This window comes from Chrysochloris asiatica, unplaced genomic scaffold, assembly GCF_000296735.1.
Source record: "Chrysochloris asiatica unplaced genomic scaffold, ChrAsi1.0 scaffold00079, whole genome shotgun sequence".
NCBI lineage: Eukaryota > Metazoa > Chordata > Mammalia > Afrosoricida > Chrysochloridae > Chrysochloris > Chrysochloris asiatica.
The window spans coordinates 4,258,832-4,276,413 of NW_006408597.1; the positions used below are offsets into that span (position 1 = coordinate 4,258,832).

The window sequence follows — 17,582 nt, forward strand, 5'->3', positions numbered from 1 at the left end:
CATGTCCAAGAAGCAAAAGCAGATGACCATATCAGCAGATGTCCAGAAAAAAGATAAAATGTCTGAGACAGATGGCCTAGAAGTAGACCTGGACTCCATTCTAGAAGGAGGGCAGGCCCTGGAAATGCCTAAAATGGAATTCAGAAAAATGATTATAAAATCACACCTTTCCCATTGTCTGTGTTAATCTGCTCTGCCAGGCCACCTTCTATTGCCAAAACTGCTCACACAAAAATTCATGATAGTCACACCTCATCTGGCCAGGCATTCATCTCTCTCTTTGTCCCTGCTGAGCTTCTCCTCCCTCCAAGCACTCATTCCAATGCTAACCATTCCCCTAAAGCTCAGGGTTCCAGAATTTTCATCTGTGTCTGTTTCATTTGGTGTTTCGTATCTTTGTTCTAGAGGGTCCTTGTAGTGAGCATGTCTGCCTAGTTTAATGTCTTAGCAGAGGTCTTAGATTAATTTAGTCTTAATAGAACTTTTGAAAAACAATTATAAGTATGTTTAAAAGAAACTTTATCCTCTTTATAAAACATATTTTATAAAAAGGTGATTGTAGTCCCTGTTTTGCTTAATGCATTATAATAGTAAACTAAAAAGACCTCCAAATTTTAGTATTTGAGAATGATTTTTTTCCAAGTTTTCTGAATGCTTTAGGAATTGTTGGCAGTCTATAATTTGGCCTAGAAGTACAAATTTCTGCGTTGAAGAGTCAGAATGGGTTTGAGGCATAGATCAGTGGGATTCTTGTTATATTATTACAAATACTTAGAATTATTACAATTAACATGCTTGAAAGGTCCTAGAATCCAAAAACAAAAACAAAGCCATTGTCATCTAGTTGACTCTTCCTCATAGCAACCCTGTAACACAGAGTAAGACGACTTCATAAAGTCTCCATGTCTGTGCACCTTTACTGCACACACAGCCTTGTCTACTGAACTGTTGACATTGGGCTGCACAGTTTAATGCTTAAGCCACTATGCCACCATGACTCCTATTTCATAGAGTAATGTGTCTATAAATCCTACTAGAAGTTATTGTTCTTTTTCAAGGACTAGTATTAAAGTTCTCTTCTCAAACAGTTAACTTATTGTTTGCTTGAGCTTAGTGTTATTCAAAAGGAAGTGTTCTTATTGGTTACTTTTTTATAAGCCAAAATCTTTCATTTGAGACAGTAGTTTTTTATTAGTATAGTAATATGAAGTTTTTATATGTGAATATCTTTCATATTTCTTTTTTCTGTTTGCAGGTTATAAAAATTAAAATGAACAAACTACGGCAGAGTTTTAGGAGAAAGAAAGATGTTTATGTTCCAGAGGCCAGTCGTCCCCATCAGTGGCAGACAGATGAAGAAGGGGTTCGTACTGGAAAATGTAGCTTCCCAGTTAAGGTAAGAGGTGATGTTTCCATTAATTAAGATAGGTAAAAGGTTTTGCATATAAAAAACTAATCCACTACTGTTCTGATTTCAATGATAGAGATGACTTAGAAGAAAACTAGATTGTAATTAATGACATTTCTTCCTTACTGTTAAATAACAATTTCTGGTACAGCTAAGATTGCTTAAGATGAAAATTGTTATTATTGTGTACTATAGAGTCAAGTTTGACTCATAGAGACCCCATGAGATATAATAGAACTGTCACATAGGGGTTTTTTTTTGTTGTTGTTGTTTTTCCACGAACTAACTTCTAAAAAAAGCAGCTCTTATCCAGGATTAATTTAATTTTAAAAACAAGTATATCAACTATCAATTAACTCTTCTCAACTTACTGGACAGTCTACCTGTGGTATAACTGTCAGGTAAAAACATTTATCTTTACAACTTGGTGGTCCCAAGTTAAAAAACAAAACAAAAACAAAACCAACCATTTCACAGAAAGGAAAGAAATAATATGAAATCAGTATAAGAAATACACTAACAAGCAAAAATATATGGGAAAAGAGGAACATGGAAAATAAAATTTTTACTTAACTGAAGGAACGGAGAGACTGGTGTACACAGGAAAAATGTGCATCATGGCATGTCAGGTGTGAGGATTTTAGAGTAGCAATCTGTATGACTTGAATCTCCCGTTTCATAAAAATGTCATCTTGCAGTATTATACTTCATGGCTCAGACACCTACCTCCCTTGGCTGTATTCCTTACCCACTCTAGCCTTTACTTAAAAATGCATCTGAAAAACTGGGGATTATAGCTTAAGAAGAAAAATAACCACACATAAGTATTCCCCTTTCTGTGGCTACTCCAGACCTGGGTTTGTTTTTAGAAAATTCCTGAAGAAAATTTAAATATAAGTCTGTGGCTTTGCTAAATCAAGTCTCCCAGTTAACATTTAGAAAACACCCGCTGTTTGGGCTGATAGCACTGTTGATGGTACCTATAGAGGGATAGCCAAACATAGTCTTGTCTCAAAACCAGTGTTAAAATCAATCTCTTGGTTGATAGAAAAAAGGGGAGTCTAAAATCACAAGTACACACATATCTAGGACTCTTGTCCTTCTGGATCCACACTCCCTTCAGGGTCTTCATCATTATAAATGTTCTCTGCCATCTGCCACACTTGCATGATACTATCTTCTGATACAGAACAAATCACCCAAGGTTCATTGGGATTCCAGGAGAAATCAGATATCTTGGCAGTGAGACCACCATGAATAAACAATAATTCTGGTGGCCTATCTTCTGCATCTTCTGGGGATTGTTCTTCTCCAATTTTACTTAAATCCCAGACATTCAGCCTACGATCAGTACCACTGGAAGCCAAAATGGTTTCATTGTGAGGTGACCACTGAACCTGGAATATTTCATCCATATGTGATTCAAAGGAATGCAACTTAAGTTTCAGATTTCTTAGATCCCACAAAGAACAGTCTTGTCAGCTGATCCTGTGGCAAGAATGAATTCACTATAAGGATTGAAAGAAAGGCAGTTCACTTCCACAGTGTGAGCATCAACTGAGTGACTTGGTTTGGAAGTATTATTTGAACGAGTATCTCAGATCATAAGTTTCTGATCATCAGCAACTGACCCAAACAGAGACTCATGGAGCAGGTGCCAAGAAACATCTTCAACTACTGCTGTGTGTCCAGTAAAGATGGTCTTTGCATCCACTACTTTTCCTTCCTTTGGAACAGCACTGATGTCCCACAGGCAGATGGTATGGTCATCTGAAGCACTAAGCAAGTGCCCACTGAGATTTAGATTCCAAGAAAGCCCCATTGCCTTCCTTTTGATGTCCACGGAGGCACAGATCTGGGTTGCACTCGCCAGAAGGGTCTGGTTTAGAAGGGTGTTTCGTGTAGTCAAAAACAAGAACATCACTGGATGGAGTCTTTGTTGCAATAATGCAAGGGTTCTTGGGGCATATAACGGGCCCTGTTTACTTCTCCTTCATGGTTGATCTTGATTTCTATTTCAGTTTTTCCAGTAACTGAGCTAAAACCTCCAAATTCTCCTTTCTCACTGTCATAGTGTGGCGCATCAAACTGAGCCATCATCATTAGGGAGCTGCACACTGGCTATCACAAGATGGTTTTGTTCATCTGATGTGTGTGTTCCCAGAACAAGTAGATGAATGCTGAAGTCTTTCCCTTCTGGTCTGGTTACATCTGGAAGCCACTGTGCAGTCAGGCTGGGCCACTCGACGAGGACATGGGTCATCACCAAATCATAAAGAAAAGGGGTGTTCTTTTTCCATATTTTGTACTCCTCATTAATCACCCATTCTTCCGCGGCATCATCAAAGGCTGCTTCCTTGTTGGCCATGGCAGGCAGGCAGGCAGGAGAGACGGGAGGGAGCCCAGAGTCGAACGTTTCAGGAGGGGTGGAGAGGCAGCAGGCGCTCGCTCAGCGCGCGGCCTCTATTGTTTTCTGCTGCCCCTGCTTCCACATAGGGTTTTATTGTCTCTAAACTTTAAGGAAGGTGATCACTGGGTCTTTTTCCATAGAACTTGTTGTTAAGTGCCGTCGAGTTGGTTCCGACCCATAGCGACCCTGTACAGGGTTTCCCAGGCTGTAAATCTTTATGGAAGCAGAAAGCCTCATCTTTCTCCCGTGGAACAGCTGGTAGTTTCAAACTGCTGACCTTAAGATTCGCAGACCGATTCGTAACCACTACGCTACCAGAGAACTTGTAGATGCGTTCAAACCTCCAATCTTTAGGTTTGCAACCAAGTACTTAACCTTAGCACCATCAGGTCTATGAGAATACTAATCCTGAAATACCTGAAGATCCCGAGTTCATCGGAAACCTAACTACTTTCAGTGAGATTTGCTTTTTAAGTATCAGGGCAGAGGAGTGGTGGGAGTCTACTTTTTTAAACCCTGATCTAGTGTGTTCTAGAAAAATCTCAAAAGTGTCTATCAAAAGGAATTTTCTCTTTGAACTTCATGAAGGGGTCACTTGAACTAATGCCTTCATTTGTTAGACCATGAAATATAGAAACTCGAAGAGGTTAAGAACGTAACAAAGATCTAGAGAATGGGGTGATGTTATAGTTGCTATTTCTTAGAACTATTTCAGATCTCAGAGAAGAGGATCATTTAGGGAATGGAGATTAAAACAACATAAATTTATGATTTCTAAGTGTTTGAGGATAGAAGTTCAAAATCAAGGTCTTGTCAGGGCCACATTCTCACCAAAAACTCTAGAGAAGAGTTTCTGGTGGTTATTGAAATTCCTTGACTTGTGGCCATATCACTGTAATTCAGAAGGATCATTTTTAATTACATGGAAGTAATATGTATGTCCACCACTCGTCTGTCAGTATGTCATACTATGGTGGTTTGCCTGTTACTGTGAATCTGGAAGCTATGCCGCCAGTATTTTAAATGCCAACAGATTCACCCCTGATGGACAGGTTTCAGCTGCGCTTCTAGACGAAGACAGACTAGGAAGAGGGAGAGATGGACTACTTCCCAATATTTAATCACTGAAAACTTATGACTAGCAGTGGGACACTGTCAGCAATAAATATTGAATATTAAAATATGATGAAGAGCACCAGAATCTTGTCAGATAATAGTGCTGAAAAATGAGTCCCTCAGGTTGGCAGGCACTCAAATTATAAGTGGAAAGAGCTGCCTCCTCAAATTACACTGGATTGTGATGACGTGAATAGAGTAATGCTTTTGGGACCTTCATTGCTGAAGAGGCACAACTCAAAGTGAGGAGAAACACCTATTAACATCCATTAGTAATCGGAACTTGGACTGTATGGTGTATGAATCTAGAAACATTAGAAGATGTCAAAAATGAAATGGAATGCATGAGGATTGATATTCTAGGCATTATTTAGCTGAAATGGACTGGAATCGGCCCAGTCACATGGTTTACTGTGCTTGGAATGTCAAATTGAAGAGGAACGACGTTGCATTCATCATCAAAAAGAATATTTCAAGACTTATCTTGAAGTACAGTGCTGTCTGTGATAGGATAATATCCATATGGGGGTGGTGGTGGTGTGCCAGCAATTCCTCTACTTGGTATTTACCCACAAGAAATACGAGCCATAACACAAGTAGATATATACACACCAATGTTCACAGCAGCACTATTTACAATAGCAAAAACACGGAGACAGCCAAAGTGCCCATCAACTGAAGAAAGGATAAATAAACTGTGGTACATACACACAATGGAATGTTACGGTGCCTTGAAGAATAACAAGGAAGCTGCAAGCCACCGCATAACATAGATGAACCTTGAGGACATTATGCTGAGTGAATTACTCAGTCACAAAAGGAGAAATACTGCATAGGACCACTACTGTAAAAGACTAAGGAAAAGAACCCATACTAAAAGGGGTGGGGGATTATTTGCTGGTTACAGGGATGTGGGGGTATTGGGTGAGAGGAGGGAGGGGAAGGTGGAGCACAGGGTAGGGAATAGACACAGGTTAGCTTGGGTGCTGGCAGGGGTGCAGTACACAAGAAGGGGGAGAGGAATGGAAGAACATGGCAGTTGGGAGAACAGTTAGGTAGGTTTGCATGGGCTAAGTGGGACAGAGGTAAATAATGATGTATGCACAACCTTGGAACAACAGGGCTCTGGGATACAGGGATTGAGGCATGGTTTAAATGGGTGAAAGAGGGGAAATAATGTTAAGATGCTTGGCTGTCTATTGACTCTTGGTTTCTCTTGCATAGCATTCTAAAATAGACTCTTGAGAGGGAGAGAAAGAAATAGCCAGAAATATCACCATAGAAAGCTTGTAAGTCCATCTTCTGCCTATAACTGATTGAAATACCTAAAATGGGGCTACAGCTTGCCCAGTGAAGGAGACTTCTTGGGGAGCCTTTGCATTGCAAAAGACCATAGGTAGAATTCTGAACCACATCCAGAATCTTCTGAGGTGGGAAATTTCCACTTGAAAGGACAAGCAGACCATCCTGAAGCATCTAGAAGAACAGAAAATAGTTCTTTAAAGAAAGACTGACAGGAAAAATCAAAAATAATAATGGCAGTCTGACTGACTGCTACAAGAACAAGCAAGTTGCTTGCCCAGGAACCATCAAGGTAAGTGGTCGGGTCACTTCAGGAAAAACCCCCTTTCAAAACTAAGACTCAAAGGGAATACACAACCAGCATGTAGTCTGACTGGGGACCACGTTAGTCACCGATAAGGGCAAGTGAGGGAAAAACAGCAATGAAGTTGTGAGCTAAGTCCAACCACGTTCAATAGACTCCTGTGAACTCAGATAGAGACCTGGATGGCCAGCCATGCGGTAAGACCTGGGGGACTCCTGGGCCCAGAGACAGTGACATAGCCACAGAGGATTAGAGTGAAGAGTGAAATGTCCAGCTGATAAGAAATGAGGGGATATGCACAAGAACACCCACACTTGCAGATAATACCCACTTGATCTGGCTTCATTGGCCAGATGATCAGAACTTGACTAGAAGAAGAAAGAAGAGGGAAAAAAGAATAATCTGATACAATTTGATGAGCTTAACCTGTACCTATGGATTCAACAGCTCAAAAGAGGGAACAAATCTTTATAGTGAGGATCATTCCCACACCCTCGGTACACAGAGTTGACAGGGATGGGCAACTTAGACATTGACTACCCAAAATGGGGGGCCTATAAAGGCAAGAAGTGACTGGCTTACAAGCTTTCAAGAGGAAGACTAGATCCAGAGGGCACGGAGGAAGGTAGAATCTCCTCTGATTAGTATCCAGTCTGTCTGGATGAGGCTGATGAAAGAAGATCGGGATAGGACTCTTATGGTATAATCATGAATAACTGTTATCAGGACTGACTGTGAGGGTTGGAAATGTAAACGTAGATGTTTTGTAGCAAAAGGAGTGGAGTGGTTGACTTTGCAGTCCAGGAGCAGAGGTTCTTAGGACCATCAAGGGAGAAGAGCAGCATGTGGGACCCTACCCAGAGAAACAGTGACACCAAAAATGGTGGCACAGATAATGATGTGGACAGATGGAGCGGCTGGGGACTCTAGACCTAGAGAGGGAGAGGGGCTGCTGTATGCTGACGACCTAGGGGCAGGCTTGCGGGTTGTACCCTTTGGTTTTTTGATGATGCATGGAGGGTATGTAATCATGGCAGTGGAATGATATATACAATAGGATGAATGTAAAAAAAAAAAACTAATGTTCTCACATGTAAACTATCACATAATTCACAATAAAAACTTTTTTTAAAAAAGCTTTCTTGTTCTTTTGTGCAGTGGTGGTGTTAGGTGCCATCGAGTTGATTCCAACTCACAGCAACATATGCACTGTAGAATGAAACACTGCCCAGTCAAGTGACTTCCCCACGGTTGTTATGTTTGTGCCCATTGTTGCTTCCATTGTGTCAGTCCATCTTGTTGAGGGTCTTGCTCTTTTTCACTGACCCTCCCATTACCTAACCCTCCCATGTTGTCTTTCTCCAGGTATTGGTCCTTCATAACAACATGCAAAGTGTCTCTCCAAAAAACAAGATACAAATTATAACTTAAAATTCTCTAGACAGAGAACAAACAAGATGGCGGAGAGGGTGGAAGTGCAGTGAGGAGCTCCATCAGCAAACAACACAGAATACCAGACTAGACTGACTCAGGGGATGGTGCCAGAACTCTGAAACACATGTAAAGGCATATTTAGAAAGTTGGAATGCTTACAGCCAGTGGAATTTGTAGCAGAAGCAAGAAACCCAGTGCTTTCTAATCCAAGGCCATCAGCTGCTCCCAGAGTGACCATCTTGGTCGAGACTGAACCAGGGAGGGATCAGAGCAGCCATGGAAACCTAACAGAACAGTGGAGATAAAGGTGTGGACATTCTTTTTTTTTCATCTGTTCATTGTTCTCTCACTGGCTGCGCACTTCCATTCTGGTGACTAGAGGGGATGCTTGAGCTAGTTGATACCCCACCCACCCCTAGAGGGTTCTATTATGCGTGCCCAGAGATCTCCTCAAAATTTAAAGGGACAGTTTCCACATAAAACCTAATGGCAGCACAAAACGGCCACAGCTGGTCCTAAACTGTTTATCACTAGGAAAAAGGCCTGAACAGGGGTTGTGGAGTGGGACAGGCAGTTTAAAAAGGAAACAGGCTGAAAATTAAATCCTGAGTTATGTCGTAAAGAGCAACAATGGCATCTTGAAATTTCTCAGGAAGAAGAATGAAAAGGGAAGCCCATCTCCTGATCACATCTACCTGGTGGCAATCAGAAAGCATAAAAAATACCCAAACACACACCCATCTAAGTATTAAGGCCACAGCTAACTCCTGAATATGCCCAAAAAACAGAAACATATGACCATATCAGCACATGTCCAGAAATGAGATAAAGTGACTGAGACAAATGAACTGGAAGTAGACCTTGACTCCATATTGGAAGGAGGGCAGTCTTTGGAAATGCCTGAGAAGGAATTCAGAAAAATGATTATAAAATGTTTCAAAAAATTTACAATGGAGTTGAGAAAATTAAGGAAGTCAGGAAAGAGCTACCAGAACAATCAAATAAGGTAGATACAGCATTGGAAACAATTCAAAACCTACAGAAAGAGGTCCAAACGATCAATAATAGGATATCAGAAATGAACAATACAGTAAATGGCAAAGGAGTTGAATTTAAGCGATGGAAGCTAGAACTAGTGAGCTGGAAGACAAATTTCTCAGTATTACTAAGATAGAAGAGCAAGCAGAAAACAGGATTTTAAAAATCTGAAGAAAGTCTAAGATTCATGTTGGACAACATGAAGAGGAATAACTTAAGAATTATTGGCATTCCGGAACAGGAAGAATCACACAAGTCAACAGAGGAGATAGTTGAAGAGCTGCTGGAAGGAAATTTCCCTAACATCCTGAAAAGCAAAAAGATAAGCATTCATGAAGCTTAACGAACCCCAGAAAGGATAGACCCTAAAAGACAATCACCAAGACATATAATAATTAAGCTCTCCAAAATCAAAGATAAGGACAGAATCCTGAAAGCAGCTAGGGAAAAGAGAAGTGTAACATAAAAAGGCAAGCAAGTCAGATTAACCTCAGATCTCTCAGCAGAAACCATGCAGGCAAGAAGGCAATGGGGAGAGATATATAAAATCCTGAAAAAAAAAAAAACTGGCAACCAAGAATCCTCTGCCCAGCAACACTGTCAATCCAATACGATGGTGTAATCAAAACATTCCAGGATAAACAGAAGCTAAGAGATTTTGCCAAAGCCAATCCTGTGATGGAAAATATCCTGAAGGGAGTTCTGTGGACTGAAAACCAACAAGAAAAACCCAGAGATTGACATATATGGTAGCATCACCAGAACTCAGTCGACAAATGGAAGAAGAGTCAAGAACAGAATAAAATTATAAGAACAGAGGATTTGGGAGGTCAGTCTATGATCAAAACAATTACAGTGTGAAAGAAGGTAAACACAGAGGAACAGAGATCCAGGTGGTGAGAAGTTCAGGTAGATTACAGGATAAAATAGGCTGTCTTAAATGAAGGGAAAAGCTAATGGAATATAAGGTAAACACAATGGTGGATTTGGGGTGAGGGGTTTAGGGAGAGGTGGAGTGAGGTGATGGCAGAGCACATGGTTAGAGCAGACACGTCATAGTTCAGGTGTTGGGGAGGGCAATACACATAGGGGGAGGAGGTGGAAGAACAAGGTAGATAGGGTTAAAAAACAAAAACAGATGACAGGTTTGCATGGACTAAGTGGGACAGAGGTAAATAGTGATGCATGCTCAACCTTGAAACAACAGTGCTCTGTGATACAGGGATCTAGCCATAGTTTGAAGAGGGGAAATAATACTAAGATGCTTAACTGTCTTATGAATATTGGTTTTTCCTGCCTACTATTGTAAAGTAGACATTTCAGTGGGATAGAAAGGAATGTAGGGAAACATGATTAGAGAAAACTTGTAAGCCCGTATTCAACCTATAACTGATTGAAATACCTAAAAGGGGTTATAGAACTTGCCCAGTGTAATGGGTCTCTTGTGGAGACTTTGCAGAGTATAGGACCTTAGGTGGAATCCTGAGTCCCATCCAGAACCTTATGAAGTGGGACATCCCGACTAGAAAGGACAAGCAGACCAGCCTGGAACAGCTAGAGTGACAGAAAATACATCTTCAGAGAAAGATCATCAGGAAAAACACAAAACAAAAATTTCAGTATGACTGGCTACTACAAGAATAAGCAAGCTGTTCACTGGGAAGCTATCAAGGCAAGCAATCAAGTTCCTTCAGGACAAACCCCATGAAACTGAAAGGGAACACACGAGCAGGCATGTAAGTTTACTGGCAACCACATTGGTCTACTGGTGAGTGGAAGAGAGGGAAAGGCAGCAATGAAGAAATGGGCTGAATTCAACCATGGTCCCTTGACTCCTGTTGACCTGGAGATGAGCGAGAGAAGAGGAATGGCTGGTTGGTCCAAAGTGTGGTGAGACCTGGGGACACTTGAGTCCATGGACAAGGACATAGCCACAAAGGGATAGAGCTGATAGTGAAGCATCCAGCTGATATAAAGTGAGAGGAGGCACACAAGAACATCCAGAGTTGCAGATAGTACCCATTTGACCTAGCCTCGATGGCTTGATAATCGGAAGATTAAAAAATAATAAAAAAAAAAAAGAACGAAACAATTTTTCATAAAGAAAACAAGGGTAAATTGATACAATTTGATGAACCTGACCTGTACTCATAGAGGTAGTAACTCTAAATACCAACAGAGAGGGATGGAGTCTTCACATCAAGTATCAATGCTATCCCCTCTTATATACAGGATCAATAGGGGATCGGCAATTTAGACATTCGCTACCTAAAATGAGGGGGCGATAAAGGCATGAAGTGACAGGCTTAGAAGGTTTCAAGGGGGAGTTTAGTTTAATAGTTAGTGTGTGGGGAAAGGAAGAATCCCTGCTGAATAGTTTTCATCTTGTTTAGATGGGTTTTGTTAAAAGAGATGGGGGTTAAAAAAAAAAAGAGATGGGGATAAGATTCTTATATGATTCAATGATGAGTAACTTATCATAACTAATTGCGACTGTCACAATTGTAAAGGTAGAAGTTTCGTACCCAAAACAGGGAATGGTTAATCTTACAGTCCAGAAACACAGGACCCTAGGACCATCAAGGGAGAAGAGCAGGAGTGGAATGCGAGATCTTATCCAGAGAAGCAATAACACCAGAGATGAAGGTAGAGATGGAGACATGGAGAGATAGAGCAGCTGAGGACTCCAGATTCATGGGAAGAGAGGAACTAAGAGCAGGCAGCCAGGAGGCAGGCGAGCAGAATGTGCTCGTTGGTTGTTTAAATGATTATATATATTCCTGAGTGTTTTTGTGTACATTCCCCCCACAAAAAATGAAAAGAAATAAAAGCAAAAATACTGTTGAATGATGATGCACAGAGATTGTAATCATTGCAATGAAATGATGAGTGTAAAACTGAAATTCTCCTATGTAAACTATCACTCAATTCACAATAAAAACTAAACTAAAAAATAATAGTACCATATATTATGCCACAGGAGTCCTGGTGTGGTGCTGTGGGTTAATGTGTCACACTGCAGAGCCGTTTGAACTGCAAGGTTGGCGGTTCAAGCTCACCAGCTGTTCCTCAGAAACCCTTATAGGTCACTGTGGGTCAGAATCGACTCGACAGCACTTTACAACAACATATTATGCCACAAGGAAAAGAAAAAAAAAATTCTGTTACATAATCTCCAGAATCATTTCTGTCTCCAAGGTCATATTTTCCAACTACAGATTCCTCATCTTTGTTTCTGATTTTCACATTCCAATCACTAGTAATTATCAATACATCTTGACTGCATATTTTATCAATTTTATAATTAAGAAATTGGTAGAATTCTTCAGTTTCATCATCACTGGCTTTAGTGGTTGGTGCATAAATTTGGATAATAGTGTTACTGAATGGTCTTCGTTATAGACATATGGATCTTTTTTATCTTATCACAGACAGCATTGTACTTTAAGATAGATTTTGACATGTTCTTTTTGATGATTGATGTGATGGCATTCTTTTTCAACTTGTTGTTCCTGGCATAATAAATCATATGATTGTCTGATTCAGAATAGCCAATACCAGTCCATTTCAGCTCACTGATGCCTAGTATATCAAATGTTACGCGTCCCATTTCATGTTTGACAACTTCCAAATCATACTTTCTACATTCCACGATCCAGTTATTAATGTATGTAGCTATTCTCTTCTCATTTTGAGGTATACCATGTCAGCAAATGAAAGTCCCAAAAGGTTAACTTTATCCATGTCATTAAGGTCAACTCTACTTTGAGGAGAAGCAGCTCTTCTCCAGTTGTATTCCTCAGTACAACCTGAAGAGCTAATCTTCTGGTACTATATCTCACAATGTTTCGTTGCTGTTCATAATTTTTCATCTTCCAGCACTATACCTGACAATGTTCCACTGCTATACATAAGGTTTCCAGTGGGTAATCACCCAGAAGTGGCTTGCCTCTCTTTCTTCCTAGCCTGTCTTAGTCTGGAAGCTCTGCTGAAACCGCACCATGGGTGACCCTGCTGATATTTAAAATACTGGTAGCGTAACTTCCAGCATCACAGACTTCCAACACACAAGCCCAACAGTATGACAAACTGACAATCAAATGATGGATTTGTTTCACAGTAGAGCTAAGCATTTTCAGGGCTGTGGCCTTTCAGAAACAGATCATCATGTTGGACTCTTGAGGTGCTGCCTCTGAGTAGGTTCAAACAGCCAACTTTTTGGCTGGCATTTGAGTGCTTAACCACTTGCACCACCTAGATAATCCTAATTTATCCCACAGAAGACATTTACATGAACTAGATGATCTCTAAGAACCAATCTCACTAAAATATCATTATGATCTGTAGTTTTAAAAATTGTTTTTATTTTACTCAACACAGTGATGAACTTTGACAGTACCATATTCTAAAATATCATTAAGCCTGCAAGTCCAAGCCAACCTCATATTAATAATTCTCTTCAAAGTGGAGATTCTGAAACCTGGAGGAATTTGAAGGAGTATGAATAATGATTAACTTATTTTAGATATTTTCCCTGATCGCTCAGAGAGGCTCATTTGTTACTATCAGCTTCAGTCTTGCAGAGGGAGAATTTTCCATATGAAATGACTTTTATTGCTCTCTTAAAGTTGCCCTCCCCTAAAAAGGGCACACTCATACACATACACACACACATAGTCAAAAAGTATTGCTTTAAAATCATAGAACACTTCAGTAAATAAAAATATCAAAATGTGAAGCAATTGTTCCTCAACATATCCTCTGCTGAGGTCTGTACACTTCTGAAGGGGGTGTTTCCATCTCTGTCTACTTTTACCAAAATTTATACCACATCAGCATGATATTTTGGGTATCCTCAAGGAACTTTAATCATGTAGCTTTTTAAATACTCTTTGAGTTATGGAACAAAAAGAAGTTTGAAGGTACAAGATCAGGGCTATAGGGTAGATACGGTTAAGATTTTCCAACAAATTCTGTAACTGCTCTTGCTGCCCTGGAAGAATAAGGGGGATCCTTGTCATGATGGAAAAAAATGACTCAGCACAACTTTGCTGGCCTTTTTCTCACCAATGCAGTTTATAATTTAGCTTTCTCATAATAAACCTTTATTATTGTCCTGTGTCTGTAAGAAACTCTATCAAGATTACCATCAGTAGCCTGTTTTGTTTGGGACCTTTTTTTTTTTTGCAGCCTCAGGTTGGGTTGCTATGGGTCAGAAGCAACTTCACAGCACACCACCACTTAGAAGCTACTAAGTAAAAAGCAATAATGGCCCTAACTGTCTTCCTTCTTTCCACAGTACCTTGGTCATGTGGAAGTTGATGAATCCAGAGGAATGCACATCTGTGAAGATGCAGTGAAGAGATTGAAAGCTGTAGGTATTTTGATGGTCACCAGTGTTGTTATATGTGCAATAAGTATTTTCTTCAAATATTACTCAGTAAGTTTTAGTGATCCATCTGAGTTGCTATGTAAACTGTCACCTAAGATGAAATACAGTATTACTTAAATGCTTTTCAGTGACCCAGTATCCAGTAAGAACAGTATTTTTCCGAAGGCAAAAGTGTGGGCTTACCTATAAAGAGAATCTCATACAGATCAAAGGCATAAATTATAAAAGTCAACTTCTGCAATTTAGGTCAGACACTCTCCAAAAAGAACATTTTTTTTTTTTTTTTAAATTTAGAACCACATTGAACAAGTGATATGAAACCAAACAGAAGAATAATATTCTAAAACCAGAATAAAACTGCCCTAGTTAGTGTCTTAACTGTGATAACTGGAGTATAAATTACTGATTTTAAAACTATTGTAGTTAAATTATTCTCCAGGAAGAAAAAGATAGAGATACCTTTGTCAGTAGCTGGTGAGATTTTGTATTTAGGGAGGAGTAGAAGGGGGCTGTATTCCTCTCATGTTGTTATCTTGACTCCCACTTCCGTGTACATTCACCCCCAATTTTCTTTTCTGTGCTCCTCTAACATAAACAACCTATTTTTACTTTTGTACAAGCTCCAGTTTACTTGAAGTGCAGGATCCTTTTCCAGGACAAATAATGTTTACTTTGCCTGCTACCAATAGAACACATTGCAGGCACATGACTGTGTGTATAATAAACAGAGAAAGAGAATCAGCATTCTTAAAGGTCCATATTAAAGTGTGAATTTCATATTTTAGATAGATTTAAAGAATGTATCTTCCTTAGACTTGAATAGCCTTCTTCACAACCTTCCTTCTGTCCACTATGTGGCCTTTTTTCTTTCTGTACTGTAAAATGTAAAAGCTCTAGCATTACTTATGCATGCCCTTGCCCCCAGCAGCATTAAATATTTGTGACTTTGGGTTTGCAGGGATGGTGGGCTGCCACAAGATTGGCTACTAATAATACCTGCTTTTTTTGCCATTTGCTTAGTAATCAAATCTTTTTTGCTTTCTCAGTGCATTCTGTATGATCTCTTATATGTAAGTCTTCAGTATAAGAGATATAAATTTAAAAACAACCAGAGAGCAGTGAATTTTATTTTGTGACAAATGACTGAAACAGTTGTAGAAGTAAATGAAGAGAAAAATAACTGGTTGTAGTTTACAAAATACACCACCACCACTACACATATCCATACGTGCACACATGAATATATATGTTGTTGTTGCTAAGTGCCATGGAGTTGGTTCCGACCCATAGTGACCCTGTATAGGGTTACCAAGGAGCGACTGGTGAGTTTGAACTGCTGACCTTGAAATTCAAGCCAACCTTGTGGTCGAGTGTTTGTCCTCTGGTGCCACACCAGGAATCTGTGAAAATATACACACACACTTTATGGATCTGTGGATACACTTTATTTCAGATATTGGTCATTTAAATTCTTTAACAACTGAAGCTCTTCCTACTACCTGGGTTCTCCAGTCCATCAGTAAAGGACTTTGTTGGTGTTAGTGCTTTCGAGCCAGTTTTGACTCATTGTGACCCTGTATAGGGTTTCCAAAGAGCAAACCTGGTGGATTTGAACCACCAACCTTGCAGTTCAAACTGACTTTGTGGTCCAGCGCATTATCCCGCAACACTCACTTTATGATATGTGGTATGTGAAAGTATAATTTATACACTTGCCATGCCCACCTGAATATATACAGTTACACAGTTTTTCATTTGTTGATAACTAGTTTAAGATAGAACCATTTTCTTAAATAAAAGATTGAATTTATAGTGCTTAGTCTATCTAGAAGAATAATAAACAAGATGAGTTTAGCTAAGAACATTGAAAAATAAAAACTAATGCAATGGCCTGTTGTTCTATTAATCATGAAAGATTATTTTACAACATTGTGATCTCAGTGACCAGAAGTAACAGACAAATCAGTGAACTGACTAGCTAGACCTGGAATAAGCCCCTTGTAGTAGAACAACTTAATATGTAACAAATTAAACATCACAAACAATAAGAAGGCATGGATTATTGATCAAATTACATTGGAAACTTTTAGAAAGACAAGCTAAATCAGATTTTTATTCCTCATTAGGTTTCTTTAAATAGTACCAGAAGAAAGAACTAGATATTAGAGCTGGTTTAACTTTGCCCAAAAGATAACAGAGAAATTGTATTTAGTTGTTTTAATGTAACAGTTAATCCTTAACCGTTTAGTTTAAATTTTTTACCTACTTTTAATTAGAAACAACTCTTTTTTATTGTTGCTGTTGTAAAGTGCTGTCACGTTGGTTAGACTCATAGTAACCCTGTGTAGGGTACCCATGGAGTGGCCGGTGGATTTGAACTGATGGCCTTGTGGTTAGTCGTCCAATGTTTATCCTATAGCGCCATACTAGAACTGTCTTTTAACATATAGGCAGTATATTCATTGTAGGGCTGCTCTGGTAGCGAAGTGGTTACAAATTGGGCTGCTAATCTCATGGTCAGCAGTTCGAAACTACCAGCTGTTCCGCGGGAGAAAGATGAGGCTTTCTGTGCCTATAAAAGAATGTCGAGGCTCAGAGAAGTGACTTTGCTTGCACAGAGGCATGCAGCTCATCTGGAAAACACTGGACTGAAATCCTAGGTAGGGTCACTGTGAGTCAGAACCAACTCAACGGCACTTAACACAACACATTCAGATAGTAAAATTCCACTGAGTTTTTATTTTCACCAAAAATAGGATCCAAAGTGTGATTTTAAAAAATTATACCTATGACTAGAACCATGTGTGGCACTTATTAGTGACTCAGAAAATGTACAGAAAACCATCTAGTCCTCAGTATGTGGTAAAACTGAATCTTACTAATCACCGTAGCCATATCTTAATGTTTTAAAGTTGGAAAATGCTTTTGCATCTCTCTAAAGGTCCTCACTTCTCTATGGCCTTTGATGATTAAAAGGATATTATATATATATATATATATATATATTTATATGTTGATGGAGGCTTTTCTGTACTTAAACTTTGAACTTTGAGGGAAAATTTTCTAGACATTTCATTCAAAAAGTTATTTAAAAGTTTTCATATACAGAACAGACCAACACTCTCCTGTATGGCAAACATCTGATTTTTAAAATGAGATTGAATTGTGGGATAACTGG

The 17,582-nt window shown here is 39.4% G+C and overlaps 2 protein-coding genes and 1 pseudogene across 6 annotated transcripts in view; 1 reads left to right on the forward strand and 2 right to left on the reverse strand.

Annotated features, from left to right (window-relative positions):
* Window positions 1–1,258: 1,258 nt before the first annotated feature.
* NUMB (numb homolog (Drosophila)) overlaps window positions 1,259–17,582 on the forward strand; it is a 60,069-nt gene continuing 43,745 nt past the window's right edge. For 2 of the 5 annotated variants that reach the window (XM_006865550.1, XM_006865552.1), the window contains exons 1-2: window positions 1,259–1,396; window positions 14,312–14,386. In XM_006865550.1, the coding sequence (XP_006865612.1) occupies window positions 1,271–1,396; window positions 14,312–14,386 (201 nt within the window). In that variant the 5' untranslated portion in view covers window positions 1,259–1,270. The remainder of the gene's footprint in view (window positions 1,397–14,311; window positions 14,387–17,582) is intronic. The other 3 variants (XM_006865548.1, XM_006865549.1, XM_006865551.1) reach the window with 2 other exon arrangements.
* On the reverse strand, window positions 2,337–3,776 carry LOC102830480 (annotated as a pseudogene).
* LOC102830854 (probable UDP-sugar transporter protein SLC35A5-like) overlaps window positions 14,529–17,582 on the reverse strand; it is a 4,346-nt gene continuing 1,292 nt past the window's right edge. Inside the window, exon 3 of the mRNA XM_006865599.1 lies at window positions 14,529–14,587. Coding sequence (XP_006865661.1) covers window positions 14,529–14,587 — 59 coding nt within the window. The remainder of the gene's footprint in view (window positions 14,588–17,582) is intronic.